This window comes from Cyanistes caeruleus, chromosome 15 (genome assembly GCF_971803275.1).
Source record: "Cyanistes caeruleus chromosome 15, bCyaCae1.hap1.1, whole genome shotgun sequence".
Lineage (NCBI taxonomy): Eukaryota > Metazoa > Chordata > Aves > Passeriformes > Paridae > Cyanistes > Cyanistes caeruleus.
Genome location: NC_141715.1, coordinates 6,225,195 through 6,246,292, shown reverse-complemented (window position 1 = coordinate 6,246,292; position 21,098 = coordinate 6,225,195). Strand labels below are relative to the sequence as shown.

The 21,098-nt window shown below is 46.6% G+C and overlaps 1 protein-coding gene across 7 annotated transcripts in view; it reads right to left on the bottom strand.

The window, feature by feature from the left end:
- Positions 1 to 1,212: 1,212 nt before the first annotated feature.
- GLRA1 (glycine receptor alpha 1) overlaps positions 1,213 to 21,098 on the bottom strand; it is a 40,819-nt gene continuing 20,933 nt past the window's right edge. Inside the window, exons 4-11 of one of the 7 annotated variants that reach the window (XM_086851762.1) lie at positions 13,953 to 14,176; positions 11,650 to 11,732; positions 10,863 to 11,000; positions 9,940 to 10,154; positions 9,199 to 9,345; positions 5,695 to 5,981; positions 4,912 to 5,044; positions 1,213 to 2,465 (exon numbers count right to left, since the gene is read on the bottom strand). In XM_086851762.1, coding sequence (XP_086707888.1) covers positions 2,439 to 2,465; positions 4,912 to 5,044; positions 5,695 to 5,981; positions 9,199 to 9,345; positions 9,940 to 10,154; positions 10,863 to 11,000; positions 11,650 to 11,732; positions 13,953 to 14,176 — 1,254 coding nt within the window. In that variant the 3' untranslated portion in view covers positions 1,213 to 2,438. Of the gene's footprint in view, positions 2,466 to 4,332; positions 5,045 to 5,616; positions 6,006 to 9,198; positions 9,346 to 9,939; positions 10,155 to 10,862; positions 11,001 to 11,649; positions 11,733 to 13,952; positions 14,177 to 21,098 lie in introns of those variants that run through there. The other 6 variants (XM_086851764.1, XM_086851760.1, XM_086851763.1 and 3 more) reach the window with 6 other exon arrangements.

The window sequence follows — 21,098 nt, the reverse complement described above, 5'->3', positions numbered from 1 at the left end:
TGGGGACAGGGTTTGTGTCCCCTCTCCTGGCTGGGAACTGCTGATGTCGGGGAGCTGCTGCTCCCTCTCCCTTGTGCTTTTTGAGGCAGCGATGCTCTGAGTGCTGCAGGGATTGTTAAATCAAGACACAGCAATCCCCCTGCCTTTCCCCAGAGTGGCAACATCAGCTTGTGCTGAATCTGTTCCATCTGTTCCCTCTCCCTGTGCATGGTCTGGGTCAAACCATGGCTCACCCAGCTCCAGCACTGCTGGGACCCAGTCCTATCCCAGGATGGGCTTCAGCTCTGTCTGTAATAGATCCAGGAGCAGGAATATCACAAACATGACTCCTTTATCATTTCTGCTCAGAAACCTGGCAGTGAGGTGCACAAGGACTGCACCTTAGCTTTGCCAGACTTGATGGTCTTATTTTAATAAAATCATATGATTCCTGCTGCCTTGTACCATGCTTGTTGGCACTGTTGGCCTTGGATGGCAGGAGTGATGTGGCATGCAAACTAAACCTCTCCTAGTGCTTTTCCTTCTCCATGCCTGGCTGGCTCTGAGAGCACTTCCCTGGGAGCTGCCACTGTGCCTGCCTTGGGGAATGGTTTTAGTGCCACATTTTGCCCTGTATTTCCCAAGACACCAATCCCAGCCCTTCAAAGTTTGCAGTGCTGAGGAACTGAGCCCCACAGGAATGAATAAAAAAGGAGATGAACACAGAAAAGTGCATTAGACTTGAATGAAGTGAGAGACTCATATAGGTTCATTTGAGCAAGAGATGTGCAACTGCCCTTAAGAAGTAATTGTTAAGGAGGAATAGAGAAGGGAATGGGAAGACTTAAAGAACCTGAAGTAATTTAAGATTCTAAAATTAATGACTATTAGCTTCTGCTTTGGTGCTCATCCCAGCACCCTGAAGAACAATAAAGTATCTCAATTTTCTACATAACTAGTACAGTCTCCAGGCAAATAATGGAAAATTGTTGATGCAGGAGTACCCCAAGATGCCCCTTCCATCCAGCTCCTTTTGAGAGGAAGACAGGAATGTGTGGGTGATTCCAAGCTGGGAATGGATTAGACAATTCCTTTGCTGAGCTGAACTCTGTGGGATGCTGCAGCAGGATTAGGGTTTGAGGTACCCAGCTCCACATTGTGCCATCCACTGCTGCCAGTACCAAGGTTTTGGAGGAAGGAATGGGATGTTGAAGAGATTGTCTGTCTTTGGCACAGGGATAAGAACTATGTTTTATTAAGTAATGCTAGTACAGTACAAAAATATGATTGCATACAATCTGAAAAATATGGCACCACTGAAAACAGTCTTTTCTCCTTTTGTATGCTTTCCTTAAATATACATTGTAAATGCTTCTAACCTTTTTTTTTTACCAGCATTGGGAAAGGAAACAAAGTCTTTAAATCACAGTCGAGATAAAGGGCAGCCAACAGTGTAATCTGAATTGTCTTGGCTTTGCTTTAAAATGAAAGATCTTCAGAAGAATAAGAAAAAGCTGCCAGAAGAGGCTGAGGAAAACAAAGCCAAAAAAGTTCCTGTTTGGAGGATGTAAGAATATTCAGAGTTTGAAATTGTTTGTTTTAGGAGCAAAGTCTCCCAGGACTGACAAAGGCTTCTAGGAGAGGAGAATCAGGGCACCACCAGAGCCACGGAGGGGATGACCTGAGTGTTCCCAGGCAGCTGGTGCTTGGCCAAGGCCAAGGCTGAGCTCTGCAGTTTGCAGCAGCCGACTGCTCTGTCCTGGGCCTTCTTCAGCACCTCTCTGATTTCCATGGCACTGGGATCCCAGGTGGATCAGGTATTAAAGTGGGAGAAACTCTTCTACCTGATCAAAATATAGTTAGCTTTTATTTTATTCTATTTTATTTTATTCTGGACAATTATATTTATGTGTAAGGAAAAAGAATTCCTGCCCGCAAATCATTATGTCTCCAACAACATCTGGAAATAATATTTGGGGTAAAGCTCTCTTTTTTCCAAAGAAGCCAAGTGAATTAGGATCCAGTTTTCTCTCTTTACTGCCAGACAACTGCTGTTTTATTCAGAAGTTTTGCTTCTGAGCCTCATTCTTAAGAAGAGATAACAATTTTGGAGTTAAATACCATCAATATGCACGGAAGCTAGCCTGCAATATCAAACCCTGTGCATTCTTACTAATAAATATAATTGCTGGCACCATTAAAGCAGCCTACTTTAAAGATAAGTTATCAAAACGAGTTCTTTTGCAATACAGACACTAAACTTGACCTGGTACAGATGGAGAGAAACCTTTGATTTTGAAAACTACCCAGACCTGCCAGGGGCTCATAGGACAGTCTAAAGTCTTGTCTAGGTGATGAAACTCTCTGGCAGGACATCCCTGGGGCAGCTGTCACAGCACAGTCCCACCTTCACCAAGATTCCAGCGTGTTTCCTGTCGGGATGTGAGTGCTGCTCGCTCTCACCCTGTAGGCAGCCCAAATGGAAACTGCATAAAGAAGAGAAAATAACACTGCTTGTGGTGGGCATCAAACCTGCCCAGAGCTTGGCAAAGCTGAACTGGAAGCCAAGGCAGGCTGGTGAGAGTGTGATTCTTATTTCAGTCCCTAAACTTCCATGGGCTCCACTGGCAGCTGAAGTGCTTCTGTATGGGTGAGAAATAATATCTTTCTGATGATTTTTCATCCCTACCATGTCTTCCTCCAGCCTTATTCTGTGCCAAGAAGTGGCACTGGAGCTCTAGTGAAGCAGTAGCTGTGACATAAATGCATCTGCACCCAGAAGGCCTAGGATGAACATGGGGTTCTTCCAGGTACAGCTGGAGCAGGGTGAAGTGAGGCAGAAATGTCTCTCTCCCCCTTGCTCTGCTCCTGCCCGCGGTGTTTGGGTTTGATGTAGGACCAAAGCTCAGCTGGGTGGGAACATGGTGCATGGGATCTGTTGAGCTACAGGCAGCTCTTTTAGGAAGGAAACAACAGCCCTGCTGTGCCCTGGACAGCCATCCCAGGCAGCCTGGGAGGGATGGAAGGTGTCTGGACCACGACCAGGTTGCCCCACTGCACAGTACAAGGTCCAGGCATCGAGACAGGACATTTTTACCCAAATGGCAGCAATTTGAGGTCATTCACCTGCATGAGGAAGGAGCTGTGGTATGTGGGTTGCCAAGCCTCTGCTGTGCTGCTGGGCAGGGAGGGAAATTCCCTGGATTTGCCTTTCATCTCAGACAAGGACACACCGTTTGAAGCAATCGCAAACCGCAGCTGGCACAGCCAGCCTGGCGCACGCCGGGAGAGTTCAATAATTCAGCAAAAAACCCAGAGCCAGCAGCAGACTTGGGCTCCAGCCAAGGCTCGGGACGTTGTCCCAGCATCAAATAACGCCTCTGCTTGAGATCTCCCTGCTTGGGAAAGCACCATCTGCCAGGGGAAGGAGAAATCCTCAGCCCACAGGTTTTCTGCTGCTCCAGTGGAGGGAAAGGGCTGATGTGCTGGTTCATGCTCCCACTGTGTAACCCTGTGACCTTTCCCTGTCTCAGCAGTACAGAGGGACTCAGAAAACTGGGTGGCCTTTGCCAAAATATTTTCCCTAGTCCATGCAGTGACCACTGTGGTTTTAATCTCTTTTTCTCCCTTTTTTCCTCTCGCTATTCTTGTCCTTTGTTTCTTTATTTCTTTCTCTTTTTTCTTTTTTTTTTTTTTTTTTCTTCCTCTTAAACTGAAGTGTATTTAGTGCTGGTGAAAGGTGCTGAATTGGCAGCCTTGGAGATGGATGTCCCTCTACCCAGCCCCAGCAAGCCCTGGTGTTTTCTCTGGTGTTTCACCCCCTGGCATCATCCCTGTGCAGGACAGCTGGCAGGTCTCAGATCCTCTCACCTGCATCTTTCTGTGCTGGCTGGGACCCCCATGGCTAAGCATGGCTCCAACCTCCCACCCCAAGCTTGGGTGCTGCTGAGCTGGGCCAGAGTGGAGCTGGCAGTGCCCCCTTTGCTGTGAGCTCTTCCAGCCTGTCTGCTGTCTGTCTGTCCCCACAGCAGGCAGCAGATCCACAGCCCAGCTCCGCTCCCATCCTGAGCAGGACAGGGAGGAGAGTGGATGCACCCCGTGGCTGCCACTTTTCTCTCTGCCTCCTTTTGGTGCCTAAGCCAGCCCTGACCCCAAGTGCTTCAGTGCAGACTGATTGTCTCTTCCTTCGTGCTCCCTTTCACCCCTCTCCCTAAAGTGCAAACAAACACAACTCAGTCCCCTGGCTGCTGCAGCCAGCTCACACCCAGGGGGACACGTGGGACACCGAGCCCTTGGCTTGCCCACAGCCCCCAAGCCAGGCTTTCAAGTAACACCCTAGAGGAGTTTGGCACATTTGTCCCCTCTCCAAACACCAATGCCAACCTGTGCTACTGCTTGGGCAAAGAGAAACCTCCTTTGCTCCCCGCTTCCCACCTCCCTCCCCCCTTTCCCCATCCCCACTGAACTGTGCCAGCCTCCCCCGTGCTGCCAGGCAGCAGAGAGGGACAAACCAGCCTGCTCCACCTTCCCATCCGTGTTCAAGGTAAACACAGCACCAAAATAGATACAAAAATAGAATTTTGGGTCCATTGGCCCAGCTTCACTATTAATATAACTGCTATGAAATGTCAGAAAATAAAAGCTGCTCTCTCTATACACACCTGCCCCCCACCCCCCCACTGACAGTATTGCCACACGCCCGGTCCTGTCAAAACAAGGCATTGAGATGCCTGTTTTCTCTACATTTTAAATACAATTGCTTCCATCCCCCCATTGTAAACAAACATGGCAGAAAGGGGTTTGGAAAAAAAAAAAATAGAACAAACAAACAAAACTACTTTAAAAATCCTTCATCTTTTCTAGTGTTCTGAATAATATTTCTGCCTCCTGGGACTAGAATCATGTCAGGTTGTTTAAAAGGACAGAAGGTACCTGTGACTTCTGATGAAGGCCCTGATGTCCTTCCTGGGTTTCCTTTGGATGCTCTCTGGTGGGGATATGAGAGATAATGTATTTGCTTTCCTCTATGCAAAAGTCACAAAGTGTTTGATCGGCAAACTCGTGACTAAAAAAAGTAAATATATAAAATAAACAGCAATCCACAGCCTCTTTCTTAAGTTTCCCCCTCTATCCAGTTTTCAAAGTGCAAAACCTAGAGAAGCACAGAATGATTTCCTTGAGGTGTTTTTCCCCTTTTGTTAGGGCTTTCCCCCCACGTGCTTGACTAGAATGGCCTTTCTATAGCAAAAGTCAGATAAAGCATAATTACAGTAGTTTCTGCACATGGAATCATGAATCATTCCAGTGACTTGAGAATCTAAGCTGTTAATAGCATAAAAAAGGATTTTTTTTTTGTTGGTCTTTTTTTTTTTTTGTTTTCTTTTTGCATTATAATTAAGCATGAATATATATTACTATATTACACTTCTTAGATTGCTGGAGCAATCCACATCTTCCTATGCTGCAAAACTAACTCCCACCCTGCTCTCCCCAGATCAAGAGCTTCTTTTCTCCTCCCTGGGCCAGTTACCCTCAGTTCACATGATTAAAAGTCCCTCCCAGCCCCCCCTCCCCATTTTTTTTGTGGTTTTTTTTTTTGTTTGTTTGTTTTTTCCAGTAGATATTGCCGCATTCTTAAATTCATGCATTGCTGCATTGCTATTGCACATATATAAAGGATTGCTCGCTCCCTCCCGGCTGCTGCCCTCCCCTCACTGGTTGTGCACATCCTCTCTGCGGACAATCTTGTAGATGATCCAGTAGAAAATGTTGAAGATGAGGAAGGCCATGGGGAAGCCGATGCGGGAGATCTTGTCGATCTTCTTGGCTCTCTGGATGAAGAGCTTCCTCATCTCCTCGGGGGAGCGCGACGGCGGCGGCACCGGGTTGGCCGTGTTGTTGTTGTTGGCTCCCTTGACAGAGATGCCATCCTTGGCTTGTAGGCAGGCTGGCCCCATCCCATAGGCAGTGAAGTTGAACCTGCCTTCCCCAGCCTCGTCCTCCTGGAACAGATTGAGCATGGGACTCTACTTAAAATGAGATATAGACAGTGCACCCTCGCTATAAGGCTCTCCACTCAGTGTCCTGCTCTGCATGGGAAAGATGCTCCCACCATGTCTCATCCCTCTTGGGCAACCCCCCTGCTCTTGGGAGATCAGCCTTATAGAGGGGTGCCAGCTGTGTGGTGCACAGATGCAAATCAGGGGAGCCAGGCACCCCGTGGACAACAGGACTGACTTCCACCCTGTTGAGGTCTTTGACACATTTAAGGGTTTGTGGCGCTGCTCTCATTTTTCCAGCCGCATCCCCTGTTTTGCTTCTGCCTCTCCCTCCCCCCACCCCTCCTATCAGCACCTTCTTTGCTTTGCCTGTGCAGTTTCAGCTTGCCCAGAAGGAGTGGGCTCCATGTAACTCACGTAGCCAAAGCCGCAGCTGCTTCCTACGGAGTTACATGGACACGCGGGAGCCAGGAGCTGTCCAGGAAAAGAGCTCTGCAGCAGCGAGCAGCCAGCCCTCACTCGCCTGCCCACGGCACCCCACGGCCATCCCCACCAGCCAGCTTCCAACTCAAGTGCCCTGTGGGTCAATGGTCAGGCATGGCTGCTTGTGGTAATGCCAATTATTGAGAAAAAATACAATTCCTGCTCCTATCTAAAGGCAAATGGTGTTGCTGTTTTTTGGTTTTGGTTTGTGGTTTTTTTGGTGAAAGCTTTGCTGGAATCCCAGAATGATTTAGCCCTATTTTATTGAACACAGGGGTGTAATGACAGTGAAAACCAAGTTTGGCCCAAGTAATTCAAGCAGCGAATTGCAGAGGCAGAATCCAAAGTCTCTTGACTACAGGTCACCAAGGCTAATTGTAGACCAGTGGCATTAATTAGTCATTAGCAGAGGCTGATCCATGCTGTGTCCCCCAAAACTGACCTAGCAGCCCCCTCCCTTGTAGCTGCCTGCCCACTGTGCCCTGCTGCCCCATGCCCTGTCCTTTGCAGAGTTTCTTTTCTGGATGGCACCTGCATCCCATGAGCAGCTGCGTGGGATGGAGGAGCAGGACACAGAGGACACTGCCAAGTCTGAGCAAAACAAAACTACCCAAATGAAATCAAGATCTGGCTTTCTGCAATACTCAGAGCTTATGGACCTTCTCATCATGTCTGTAGTGCAGGGGTTCAGGTAAAACTGCCTCTCCTCTTTTCCCATTGCACAAACAAACACTGGCACATGTCTGGCTTAACCTAAACCACTCAATCCTTAATTCACTGGATTTTTTTATCATTTTGTTGCTGAGGGGCCACTGGCTGTGACTTTGTTTTGGCCACTGTGGCTTTGTTTTGGTGGGTGCTGCAGTGGGGTGATAGAAGACAATAGAGCCTTTTTCAAGGTGCCATGTCAAAGGAGAAAGGCAAAGACATCACCATGCACACTGGGAAGTGTTTCCAAATACACCTCATGGTGTCATGTTAACCAGACTGGTCCACACCACTGCAACATCTCACTGTTTTTTTCAGCCTGATGTGTCATGCCTAAACCTGTCAGAGCTACCCAGTCAAGTCAAGATATCAGGACAGAGCAATTAGTGCCTTTGGCAGCTGCATTAGCCCACTGGCATATTATCAGTCAGCTTGGTTTTCTGATGAGCCTGCAAACCTTGTTCATTTAGCTTTTGTAAGTGTTTCTGTTTGTGCTTTGCTCCAATTACATAGCTGTGAGATTGGGCAGGGACTGTGCTAACAGCCTTATGTTCAGTGGAACAGCTCTGGCAAATATCTTTAAAACTCCTTTTGCATTAGTGAGGTTTTTTTTCCTTCTTATTTTTTATCAACAGATTGATCTGCATACAACAGCACAGATCCAGAGACAGGATGCCTGAATCCAGAGGAAGAGATAAATGCACAAATGCATCCATGTGGGCAGGTTTAGCTCTGCCTTTACTCAGCAGGCTGCATCTTTTGAAGCAAAGCTTTGTTGATTTTGGGATGGCAGAGCCACCCTGAGTGCTGAGGATCTTATCTGTTACTTCTTTTCCTTTGCATTTGTCCAATACTTTTCATCCCTGGTCCTGGCTGGGCTGAGCACAAGTGAACAATTATCTCTTGTTTTGCAAATAGGATGACTGAAGCAGAAAGAGACAAATCTAGAAAGATACAGAGATTCCTGCTCCTCAACCTATACTTCCTCCTGGAATAGTGGCAGTTCTCCAAGCACATACTGTGAAGTGCTGCAGGACAGGTTAGACATGGGGAAAGACTTCTAATCTCTGGGCCAGTGAAGCAGTTGTATGGGAGTAATTTTCTGGATGGCATGGATCATAGAGGGCTCTTTTAAAATAGAGGGGACACATACCTATGAGAAATATCTAAGGCAGACCTTGGTGGTCACCTATGGGCTTGCTTGAGATTTTCATCAGCAAAATGTTCTTTGTTTTTTCTCTCCTAGCAAATGTACTGGTTTTTAATGCTCTCCCTAGGGCAGCCTCTAAGGCCTGGCGCTGAAAATTTCCTAACCCCTTTCCTGATTCTACCAGTTAAACAGGAACAATTTGTAAGTGCCTTTGGCCTTGTGGTCACAGACACCTTTTTGTTTCTTTCTAGTGTGTTCTGTGAAGTGAAATCTTTGCTGTGGCACCTCAGCCTAGAAGCTGTTAGAGCCCAGGCCAGGGAGCTGTCGGAGCTGCGTGCATGCTCGGATTGGGATTGGGATTGGGATCAGCCACGGCAGGTAAGCATGGAGCAGGCTAAGGCTAAGAATAAAGCTCTTTCCTTCCAGGAGGAATGTGCAGTCAGTCTGAGAAGCAGATGCTTTTGAACACGGAGATGGCAGAGACAAACGAGGTGTCACTTACCTCTGGGCTACTGTAGGCTGTCATCCTGGGGGTGCTGCTCCCTGACACCTCCCTGCCTGCCTCCCCCCAGCCCTGGCTGCAGCTTCTGGGGAGCAGAACTCACACCAGAACGTTGCTGTGTGAAAATTGGCCTGTTGAGAACAACCCTTTGGGCTGAGACCACCTGGCTGGCTAACAAAACCTGCTGGACTCTGGGGTTCAGCAGGCTGTTAGAACAGACTCAGTTCCTCGAGGCAGCCCTTGTTTTTGGTGTGTGAGCCTTCTTAACATCTGACCAGCTACTGGGGACTTCCCAGGGGGCTAGTGGCTCGGTTCAGTTGGCCATGGTGTCCTGCTGGGACAGTTTTCAGCTGTGTCCTTCATGCTTTATGTATTACCTTATGATGCCTCCTCTTCCTTCTGAACCTGAGCAGCTCTTTGTGCTGCCGAGACACGAAGTTGACGGCAGCGTATTCCAGAAGAGCAGAGAACACAAACAGCAAGCACACGGCCATCCAGATGTCTATGGCCTTCACGTAGGACACCTAGGAGTCAGAGAAAGAGACAGAAATGAGATGGCTTCCTTACCCAAAAGCATTTTCACTTGGTGTTTTACATGTCTGACAGCTGTCCTTCATACCAGAATCTCGCTCATTTAATGTGAATGTGTTATCAGGTCACTGAAACTCCTCATGGGCTCTTAAGTAGCAATAATTCCACAGCTTTTCATTTATTCAGGCCTTGACTGTGATTGTTTATCACATTATTTATATGCAAGGAAAGCAGTAGTCCACCAGAAGCCCTTCATAAAGGTAAATTCAGTTGTATTACAAAAGTAGAATGGTCAAGTGACTAAAAAGCTAAAATGTAGAGTGCACATCAATGTGTGGTTGTTGCAGGGGTTTGTAAAGTACAGAGCTCCCAGTTACTGGGAGCTGTGGTGAGTGCTGAATCTTTGGGGAAGTTTTGCTGCTAGTCATAGAGAATTAAAAAATTTTAAATGTGGGACTGCAATTCATTCAGTTTGCCCTTAAGCTGGACTTGTACAAAGGCAGCAGGAGGATCTGTGTAGGGATTTACTTAGGTGCTGTCCCCAAAAGAGGCATGATTTCCCTGGTGAAGACGAGGCTGTTCCCTACCTTGGGCAGTGATGCTCGGGAGCCAGAGCTCTGCGTGGTCATGGTGAGCACGGTGGTGATCCCCAGGCCCACACGGGCAGGTGCTGCATCCATGTTGATCCAGAAGGAGATCCAGGACAGAATGACAATGAGAAGGCTGGGGATGTACATCTGGATCAAGTAATAGCCCATCTGCCTCTCCAGGTGGAAACGAGCTTCTATACAGGTGAACTTGCCTGAGGAGGATGGGAGGTACAAGGAAGGTTATTGGTAAGGCACGGGGAGCCTCCTGTTTTCAGCCAGTGTCTGGGGATTTTCCTTGATAAAACAGAGTCTTGTTAGGGGAGGAAATGAACAGCTGGTGTCCAGGGCATGTAGTGATAGGACAAAAGGGAATGGCTTCAAACTGAAAGAAGGTTTAGATTAGATATTAGGAAGAAATTCTTCCCTATGAGGGTGGGGAGGCCCTGGCACAGGTTGTCCAGAGAAGCTGTGGCTGCCCTGGAAGTGTCCAAGGACAGGGCTTGGAGCAACCTGGGATAGTGAAAAGTGTCCCTACCCATGGCAGGGGGTTGGAGCAATATGGTCTTTAAGGTCCTTTCCAACACAAACTATTGTAGGATTCTATGAACATTAACGTAGCAAAGAAAGCCCTTTGTTGTATGTCCTTTGTCACTTAAATTTTAAATACAAAAGAAGGTTCTAGGAGAGAAGATCCTAACCAAACATCCTTGAATTGATGTGGATGTTACTGGGGACAAGAGGATTTCACACATTTATGTCCATTAGCTTTTCATTTGCTATACATATTTCTACATGTCTGTTATCTCTGGAAGTGTAAGACAAGGCCAGAGTGCCATCAGACAGAGGAAGAGACTCTGGCAAATTCACAGTCCTGAATTCCTCTCTACTGAACTCCTCAGTTAAGGGTTAACAGCACTGACCTGTGTTGTAGTGCTTTGTGCAGTATCTCAAGTCTTTTTCTTCTTTGAGGATAAACTGAGGCAATGTCAGCCCATCAGCAACTTGCACTGCTCCTTTTTCTTGCCACTCAAATATGAGATCATTCATCGTGTAGCCAACTGTAGAGAGGAAGGGACAAATGTAACATGAATCACATTAAACACTGGTCTGGAAAGGGACAGTGTTGCAGAAGAAGAGAGCTCAGAGGCAAGGGTTCATCCTGGCCTTCCTTGACTGTCATGAATGGGATTTGGGTTGAGGCAAAACTGCTTGTTCATGTGGTGAGAGCCAGGGCAACGACCTCCCCTGGAGCTGCAATGGATTTTCTGCATCTAATCACATTTTTTCTTGAATTTGGCTTGCTGAACTGTTTTCTACTGTTTCCAGCTTGACCTCTTTCTCTGGAAGAAGCTCATCATCTTTCCCTCCTTTGGGATAAGCAGCATGTACAAGTGGCAGATGTTCATCCAGAGAGAAAACATCCCACTTGCAGCTGAAAGCACTTTCACCTCTCTCCTGCAAAGTGGAAGGCCGATGTAAACACAAGCAAGCCAGGGCTCCTGGCACGGGATCTTTTGGGGTTTGGCTTCTCTAGCAAATGTCACATGTTCTGCATGAATGGAAAATCCTAAGCAAGAGGTTCCTGAGCAAGCCTCCAGCAAAGGCTGGGCTGGGAACAGGTTGCAGCTGGGAAAGGAGATGGCAGGAGAGAGCAGCAGAGAAAAGAGGCTGTCTCCTCTCCAAAATGGGGATGTGCACAGGACTCACAGCTTTCTAACTGCATGATGCACGTCTGTACGTCCATGGGGAAGTTCTTCAGGTCCATGGGGCAGGCCAGGGTCAGCGTGATCCTGAGGAGAGAAGAGAGCACAGGGAATGCCAGACAGTGAGCCCTGCTGGGGGCTGAGCCCCTCAGACACACCCAGCTGGGGATCCACTGATCACCCATCCCTTCCCTGCCTGTGCTGGACATTCGGGGCTGTGCATTCCCAGCAGAGGGCTTTGCATTGCAACGCTGCTGGAGACTGTACCAAAGACTTCCCCCACCAAACAGCTCTGCTGCCTCGCTTTTCCTGTCTTGCCTCAGGTTCACAGCAGTCTGGATTAGCAGAAAGTCCAAGCCCACTCTCTGGAACCCCCAGACGCATTTCTAGAGACTGGCACTGCTCATAAATCTCTGAACAGAACATTTCCGTGCCATAAAAAAACCCACCAAAAAGTAGTTTGATCAAGATCACATGTTTGTGTATGGGGAAAGAAAGACTTGAGTGGGATTTTCTGCAGGGAAAATGCCCTGTGCCAAACCAATATAAACTCCTGTATCTTCCCAAATTCCTGCAGAGCCCTTTAGACCTCTATTTCTGTCTCCATTTTCCACTAGGTGCAGGCTGCATTTTCTGTGTTATTTTGCTGTGCTGCTCTGTACTGTGATCTATGCTTAAAATGTTTGGTTGGTTCAACAAGCTGATACTAAATGATTTGCTCCAGATAGTTAGACTTGAGTTATTTGGTTTGATAATGTTGAAAATGCTGTTCCCTGAAGTGTTTAGGGTTTTCAGTTTTTTGCCTTGATGTAGAAATAGCAGAATTACCCAGGGGACAGAAATAGAATTTTTCTATTATCAGACCTACAAGAAACTTATAAGGAAGGAAAGATACTTTAATTTAAAATTTTATGTTGTTAGAAATTCTCAGCTTGAATTTAGAGGCATGTTGAGACAGAAGATGTGACAAAGTCCACCTTCTTGTAAATGCCTTGCCTAGAGTTTGATTATTGCAAATAGTAGTAGCAAAGAACCAGTTAGAAAATGGCAGAGCACCTTGTCGAGATTTTTTTTTTTAAAGGGAAAGACTATTTCTCCTTCCAGAAACTCTTTGCATTTACAGTGTGCTCTTCTTAAGGAATGTCCTCTTTAATTTTCACAGGGAAATGTACTTATAAAGAAACCTATATTTCTCACTTGGAGATGAATGAGATAAGAAGGCTGTTCTTTCTAAACAAGAACAATATTTTCAGGATTTTGCCTTGAAAATGGTGATTTTTCCATGTCCCCTGCTGAGTCACTGCTCTGTTTGGGTTGGAGCACCCTGCATTCCCCCTCTGTGCCCCTGCAGACCCTCCTGGAACAGGACTTTGTGCCATGCTCACCACCAAGTTGCCACCCTTAGTTTTGCTCCCTGCCTGTTTTTAAAATGAACAGTGAGGTTTCCCCATTCAGCCACCACGTGGCAATTCTTTTATTGTTTTGGCCATCAGGGAGCTGGTCTTTGGGCTGGAACCACCTTGGTGTTTGAGGGAGGCCTTTGCAGCATTAAGCTCTTTATTTCCCATTTTACAGCTCCACTCTGTTTTTCCTTCCCACAGCTGCCACTGGGAGCTGCAGTGTCAGATGGGGTGTGTGTTCCACAGGCAAATTTATATTATACATGAGGTTAAAAAGTCTTCAATATAGAGTTAAACTTTCCCATTCTAAGCTTGTGATGTTTGATCTTAATTTCATTGGTTTAAAATAAAGTGTGAATGGGGTTGGAAGTGAAGGTGGGGGCTAAGGTTGATTTCTTGTGGGAAATTCAGTGCAATTAGTTTGATTTTGCTGATGGATCCTTGGATCTAGCAATAAAGGGGTAACTGGGAAAAACTAGGTTGAGACAAAGCCATGGGGCTCTACTTTGCATTTTCCCTGATTTTTACTTTTTTTTTTTTTTGTCAGGAAATGCTGCAGCTTTGAAAATACAGTGTTCATGAGCTTCTACTGATTTTCACCACAGCAAAGCTGGTTTTAGACTTGTGCTAACATAAAAGATACCTGAAGTAATTTTACATTAGGGATGTTAAGGAATCTACTAGCAAGGAGCAGAATCCTTGAACTGAAAGAGGTAAAGATGAGTTAAACTCCATCCCAGGACAACCCTCTGTCTCAATATGCTTTAGCAGAGGTCCCTTCCCACCACATTGCTTCAACTCTGCTAATTGTATGATCTGTCACCTTACAAACCCCTAAATTTCTCCAACAGCATGCCAAAGTTGAGGCTTGAGTGGGGGGTTCCCCACCTTGGTGGAGTCTCCTCACCTGATGCTGTAGAGGACATTGCCGTTGCGGGAGATCCTCAGCAGCTTGTTGTCTGTGGTAATCTCATGGAAATGGGCCCCTTTCTCGTTAGCAAAGAACAAATCAGGCTTCCAGATGGAGTCCAGCATGGAGGGGTCCAGGTCCAGGGAGTCGTCGGGGTACTCGTTGTAGGCCAGCCGGGGGTCGTTCCACTGCTGCCGCAGGAAGATGTTCACCCTGTAATCCTGCACACAGACAGCCAGTCAGGGCTCACAGCAGCCTCAAGGTGCTGGCAGATGGGGAACACACACTAAAATCATCCTAAAATGAGCCAGACCGTCTCCAGGCTTATGGATCCCAAGCTATGCCAAGTGTTTTTGGTATTATTCTTCAAGGAACTGTTATTAACTTTTAGCTTTGTAGCTTACAGCTGTGTCATAGCAGGAGCAGCTGCCTGTCCCTGTGTCCCTCTGTCACAGCAATTGTCAGCTGTGTGGGCAGTGTCAGGACCTCTCTGTCTGGAGCCTGGGGCTGCTGAGGGGATGAGCAGTTGTGGAGGTCAGAATGGCCCCTGTCAGCAGGACGATGTTCCAGAGGATTAAGTGGGGAAAGAAACTGAAACCAGCTTCCTTTCAGTGCTGAACAGTCCCATATTGTGATTATCTGTGGTTCCCCCAGCACTGGGAAAGGAAAAGGCTGTGCATAAAAGAGAAATTCTCTGTGTGTCTGCTAATATCAGGATAACTCAGATGAGCCGATGGGAGCAGCTGCCCTTGGTTAGAGTTTATGAGCAGGAGAGGGATATGCATGAAGTCTGTTCTCCTAATCCTCAGTGTTCTGGGTTCCCCTCTCTAGTGTCAAAATGTCATAAAGGCAACAGATTTTACAGGATGATCATTTCCTTAATTGAAGGCAGTCCCTCAGCACTATGCAAAATTATATTTGCTACATAACCACGAATCTTACAGCTCCCGTAAGTTCCTCAGGTCAAGGCTGGCTGCTGAGGCTGAGTTCAGACACTACTGGAAAAATTTGAGGCAGTTTCTCTTCTCCCTGTCTGACCAACAGCTTCCCACGGTGATCTGCATGCTCCTTTTCTTCTGACTTTCACATAGGAAAGTGTGCCAACAAATTGAAATAGGGAGAGGATGTGCCAGCTATCAGAAAAGGGATGAAAGCTCCACAACCATAAATTAATTGACATTTTCTAAGTATAGAGGCAGACTGTGTCTGAAGAGCAGCATATAATAAACCAATTCCACTGCCCAGGCCCAAATGAATAGTTGTTCTCACAATTAAGGGTTTCTTTGCTGCCTTTCTAACGCAAATGTACTTTGAAGACTTTTATTAGGAGACAGTAAATGGAGGGTGTCTGACGTGCTGGCTGGTGTCTGATACCTGCTGCAGGCACTGGGTGACAGGCTCCCCCTCACTCTGCCACCAGCTCTGGAGGACACAAAGCTCTGAGCTGAAGGGTGCCAGTACAGGAGAGACTTTCTGGTGCTGCTGCCTCCAGAGCTCACTTGCCTGTGAACCTGCAGCCTCTTGTCCAGGAGGACTCGACTCCCGTGGTGGAGAGGATTATGCTGGGTGCTCTGTGTTTTGGATGAGGCACTTCCTAGCCAAACACATGGTCCAGAGTCTGTTTCAGGCCACTTTGTGCCATCTGCATCCTCAGAGCACAGAAGCTGCTAATGACATTAATAATTGTGACAACAGCAAATGAACCACGGACTTGATGCTAAAAGGAGCAGAGCTCTGAACTCAAAAAAGGACTGCAACACTATTTCCTTCTGCTGATATTCCAAGTGTCACCTTCACAAGTCCTAGTGCATCCCTCTGACTTAATGATTCATCTCTGTCGACCCTGGATAATATGTCTGGAGGAAATGTGAATGGCTGGGAACAGGTTCCTAGCACAGGACCAGCCCATCATACAAGCCTGGAAAAGGAAAGAAGCCATGAATTCCTACTGGGAGGCAGCAGCTCCCAGAACAAGGTGTATATTTTCAATTCTCCCTTTTCTGTGTGTTGCAGTCAGGGGAAATCAATGTCACTGACCTAATAGGTAGAAAGCAAAAAGTTGTTTTGCTTATTCAGCTACAAATAAGCTAGATGCTAGCAGGTCAGCTCCAGTTTGGGACTTATGTCATGTACAACACAAATTAAACTCATGTTTGGAAGAAACTTCAGTGGTAGCTGCCCAGAAGTGTGCTCAGCCTGATGGAGTAGTAGAAGGGGGGAGGGAATGGAGCCAAATTCCCTACAACAGCCTGAGTTACAGCAGGTAAGCTTTGTTGCTGGAGAAAATTCACTGCTTTGGCTTCCAAACTTGCCAAAAGGACAGAAAAGGGTGGGACAGGAGGTGTTGAATGGTTTCTGCTGCCACCACAGCAGGCATGAGACCACAGGAAGAAGAATAGCCATAGTCTTTGTAACCATGAGGAGGCAGCTTAATTAAATGCTTGTGGGCCAGATGAAAATTAACTTCTCACAGTGGCTGGCTGTGAAAAGACCCCTCCTAACTCATCTCTAGGGTCACAGTGTCCTGTGCTTACATCCTGCTGAGAACAGTCCAGGGGCACATGGGGAATGAGTGGTGTGAGAAACTGCACCTCCTCCACCCCAGGGATGTGCAGCAGTGGGGGAGTAACTCTGGTCTGTGTTACTCTGTGTTCCTACTTTGCAGACAAGTGTTTGCTCTGGATGATTTTTGTTTTGGAATACAGAAAATGAAGCGTTTATGTTGTGATATAAAAAAGGCAAGGATGAAGAAATAAGATACCTGCACTGAATGCAATTCCCTGGCTTTGCCATTTCAGGGCATTAATATTTTACCTCTGTGTGTGCATTTATGAAGATCTTCCTACTCAGGGAGTTTACTCACAGCCCTGGCCTGCTCACTGAGGACATGGTTTTCTCCCAGATTTGCCCTTATGTCATTGCACTGCAATGTTGAATGTTCTGAGCAGCCTTTTAGGTTTCTTGTGTCCAGCCTTATTTGAAGATAAATGTAAAAACAAGCACTGTGACTGCAAACTGGCCGTGACACAGCCTGGGGAGCCAGCAGAAGGCATGGGGAGCAGTCAGGATATGTCTATGCTGTGACACAGGCTAAGAGAAGGGTTACACTGCTCTGCACCAGCTGAAGATGCTCTGTGCTGAAAGCTTTGTCCTCAGCATTGCAGTCAGGCTGGGAGGTGATGAGCCAAGGAACACTCATTCCTTGGCTACCTGGAGATATGCAGCATTTCTCCTGGACGCTGTTATTTGAGATCTTAATTAGCATCCCCAAGAAGTTCACAGTTATTCCTCAATGATGGACAGCACTGGCCAATTTCTGATGTGAACTTTCAAGCAAAGAAAAAAGATGTTTGACTGGGGCTACAAACTTGGCAAAAAAAAAATAAAAATTCTCTTTCTCCATACTCTTCTTATCCCTCACATTCTTCATTTGTGTGCCTATCACATCCAGGCATTGATTATCTTGTGCAGCCTGCTCCTCTGGCTGGCTTGGGAGAGGGGAGCAGCAGCTCTGTGCACTGAAAGCGTTCAGGAGCTTTGCAATTTTCACAAAGGCATTTTAGTCCCAAGAGGGAAATGACACAAGGCAGGAAGAGAATAACTGGAGCGATCAGAGTAGTTCAATTTGATAATGCTGAAATGAAATTCTGCTTAGTGACCTCGCAAGGAGACAAGGAAACAGAAGATCATTTGAGACCTTCCCTTCCCAGGATCCCATAGCCTTGACGTCTCCTGCTGAAAGCAGAGGAGCTGGAGGCAGTGCTGAGCAGGAGGGATGGAGCCTCTCAGGACACTCAACAGGTTTTCCCTCCTGACTCAGTGGTTCTGTCAGAGCAGCCTCTGCACTGAACAGTCTTGGGGAGAGATTTCTCCTTTGATAAATTTACATTTTGCTGATGGAAAAAAACAGGGTAGAGACTGATCTCGTTTAGAAGGGGATTCTGGGACCCCACCTGGGCAGCAGAGCATGAGGGGCTTTTATTAGCATTGAGTTAATTCACTAGAATGGGAATGAACAAATATTTTGAAGGCAACCTGCCTTGCCAAGGAGCACTACAACAGACTGTAAAAAACCCAAGCACACCAGGAACAGCCCTAGGGAGGATTAATAGCTAAATAACCAGTTTGAAGCCTGTGTGAAACCACACCTGGTTGAGGGGAGAAGAAGTCTGTATCAGAGAAGGGCAGGCACCTGGTGCTTAGTAAGTGTGAGGATCTTTATATTGCAATCCAAAGCAGAAAGCTTTTCTGTGTCTTCCTACAAAAAGTGGGGAATATGTATCTTTTTGAGCCAGTAGAGCTGCTGGGATGTGAGCTGCAGCCAGCATCCAGAATTGTAAATGTAGGTATTTAGTAGAAAGGTTTTGTTTTTCAGCTTGAGGGGGTTTTGTGTCCCTGTATTTGAGTTGCACAGTCCTATTTCACGGATTCTTCTCGCTGTTCTTTTCTTTTCCCTCTCCATTAATGAAAGGACAAACTCCAGCCACAGACAGCTGCAGGTCTAACACTGAGATGGCAGCAGACTGAGTTGTTGTGAAAACCTTTTCATTTTGTGTTGCGTGACTTGTTAAGTGCTTATCATCTCTGTGGGACTGATGGTTGGGTTTCAGAATGACTGACTGCAGGAAATTTTGCTCAAAACCTAACTTTTGCTATGGGCTTTGTGCATTGAACCTTGTATCTTTTGCTGATTTTGGAGTGAGTGGGACCGGTGTTAAATGTGTGACCCAAGTTCTTCATCAGAATCTCTGCTCTTCTGGGGTTTGTGGGTCTTGATTGAATTTCTTGGTCTGCTTTGCAGGGTGCTTTGTTTTCTCGTTGGAAATCTCATGTGCAGATGTCTCCGAACAAGCATTTAACATTTGGACAGTTGCAGCCTCCAGCTTCTCCTGTCCTCAGGAGATGCTGGGAGCCCAGTTGTGCCTGTGCTGCAGCTGGCTGGAGGGCCACATTTGCTTTGCTCTTTTCAGATGACATACCTATGGCATGAAAGCAGCAAAAGTGAATTTGCATATTTGCACTGTGTCTACAGGAGGCTGTGCTGGCTCTTCTGTGATTTTTTTCTTTCTTTTTCAGTCCCTTCTTTGCTGTGTGTGGGTCCTTATTAAAAGAAGAGTCTAGAAAAGCTCATCCCGAGTCCAGCTGCTGGCATTGCTAGGTGATGATATAAAAATATCTTCCTTCTTCTCCCTGTGCTTCCACTGAGTACAAAATGGTCCCAGCTCCCTAAGCCAGTGGAAGGCCATAAAACTGCAGCTTCCACTGGAAGAGGGAGCAAGGGCATCACTTAATTTCAAGTTTGCTGTAATAGCAGGGAATTTGTTAATGAAATGCTCAGATATTCCTATCAGTTGCCTCATCCCCCAGAGAAAAGCCAAAGCTGGTGCAGTTTATTTATTTAAAACCCAGGACCTGTCCCCAAGGTGCCTCACTTCTATTTATTTGGAATGAAGACTTTCTACATTTGCTATAGATTTCATAATCTGGTATAGCTGTGGAGTTGTTCATGCTTTTGAACAGCAAAAAGGCTTTTAAGAGCTTGTGTTTGGGGGTTGTTTGGTGTTTGTCAGAAAAATAATTGGAGAGAGTGGCTGCATCCTGCACCTGTCCTCGGGAATCCCTTGCTGTTGGATGCATTCCTGCAGTGATGCTTTGGGACAGGAGGAGTCTGCACTCATCTGGCTCTTGGGGTTGGTTCTCTCTTCCCTTTGGAGCACTGGCTGGGTTCACAGGGATGTGTTCCCAGTCCCAGCCTCCTTTGTCCTTAGAGCTCCAGGCAAGTGAGGCTGGATATGAGCTCTGAGCTGCAATCCAACACAAATGTCCAATCAATTATGTGCACCACTAGAGGCTTTTATGTTGGTCTCCAGCTCTGCAGGATGCTTAAAGGAGTTACTTCCCTTGCTCTAAATCAGCTCTGCCTTAGGAAATCAGTTTGGTGGATGACTTTGCCTTTTAATTTTTTATTTTTTTTTTTAATTCCCCCTAACCTTGCAGCAGTTTTCAGACCTCCATTTCTTGCTTTGTTCATTTTGAACCTTTGTGGGGCAGATAGCAGCTTTCTGCCCAGTCTGGGGAGTTTGTGCCTTCTCTTGGCTGCAACTCACTTTCTTTCCTTATGAGGTTTGTGGACCCAGCTGTCTGCATCAAATACCTGGTTTTTTTTTTTCTATTTTTCTGCATTTTTCCTCTTCCTCTACTTTCCACGAGGCCTCAAGCCATATGTGAGCACTCTCCCTGTAATTTCTTTAATCCTCTTTAAAGCTCACTCTGCATGGTGAGCTCGTGGTTTACACTAATTTGTGATATTCAGGCAGTGTAAACTTAGAAAGGAGCAGTGGTACTTTCTGTAGGAAGTATCAGCCCACTGTGGAGATATTTTAAAGCCTTCTCTAACTGCATGTGGGGTACCCTTAAAACCCTGTGACTTCTCCTGCAGGAATTAGTGTAACAGTAATGAAACATAAGACGATGTAGTACTCAGACCTGAACCTGACCAGGCTTAGAGTGCCAAATGATGGGGGTTTAAAATATAATTTTCATTCTCTTTTTGGCCAGTGAAGCAGCTGGGGGAGTTTTGCCATCATCAGTCCCAGAGGTCAGTGATAGGCTATGGCTTTCTTTATGGTAAAACACTGATTTGCCACCCCTTCCTCTGATGTTTGACCACTTGTTCCACTTGAATGCAGAATAGTCAGGTCTGTCTCAAAAGCCCTTCAAGGCAGGACACTGTGTTCTTCCCAGAAAGAAAGTTCTTCCCAGCTCTGTTGGGGAGCTGACACTGCCTGTTTGTCCTGCTGCATCCTCAACCAGCAGGGAGGGACTGGCTACTCTGCAGAGTAAATCCCAGGTTACAAATCCCCAGGACCTCTCCAGCTTGCTGAGATCTCCTCTTCAGCCGTGTCAGTACCTGTGTTTCTTGTGTTGCTGCTGGTGTTTACGAGCAGAACTGCTGCTCCCGCGCAGGAGCGATAGATCAGGCTGTGAGCGATGCTGCGGCAGCCTGACATCTGGGCTGGCTTGCCAGAGCTGCCTTGGATGTTTCTAGACAAAGCAATGTGCCCACGGGGTGTTCTGGCTTCCCACGGGAATTTTTTTCTTTTTTTTCCATGGAAGATTGCCTATGAAATGAATGGCATCTGG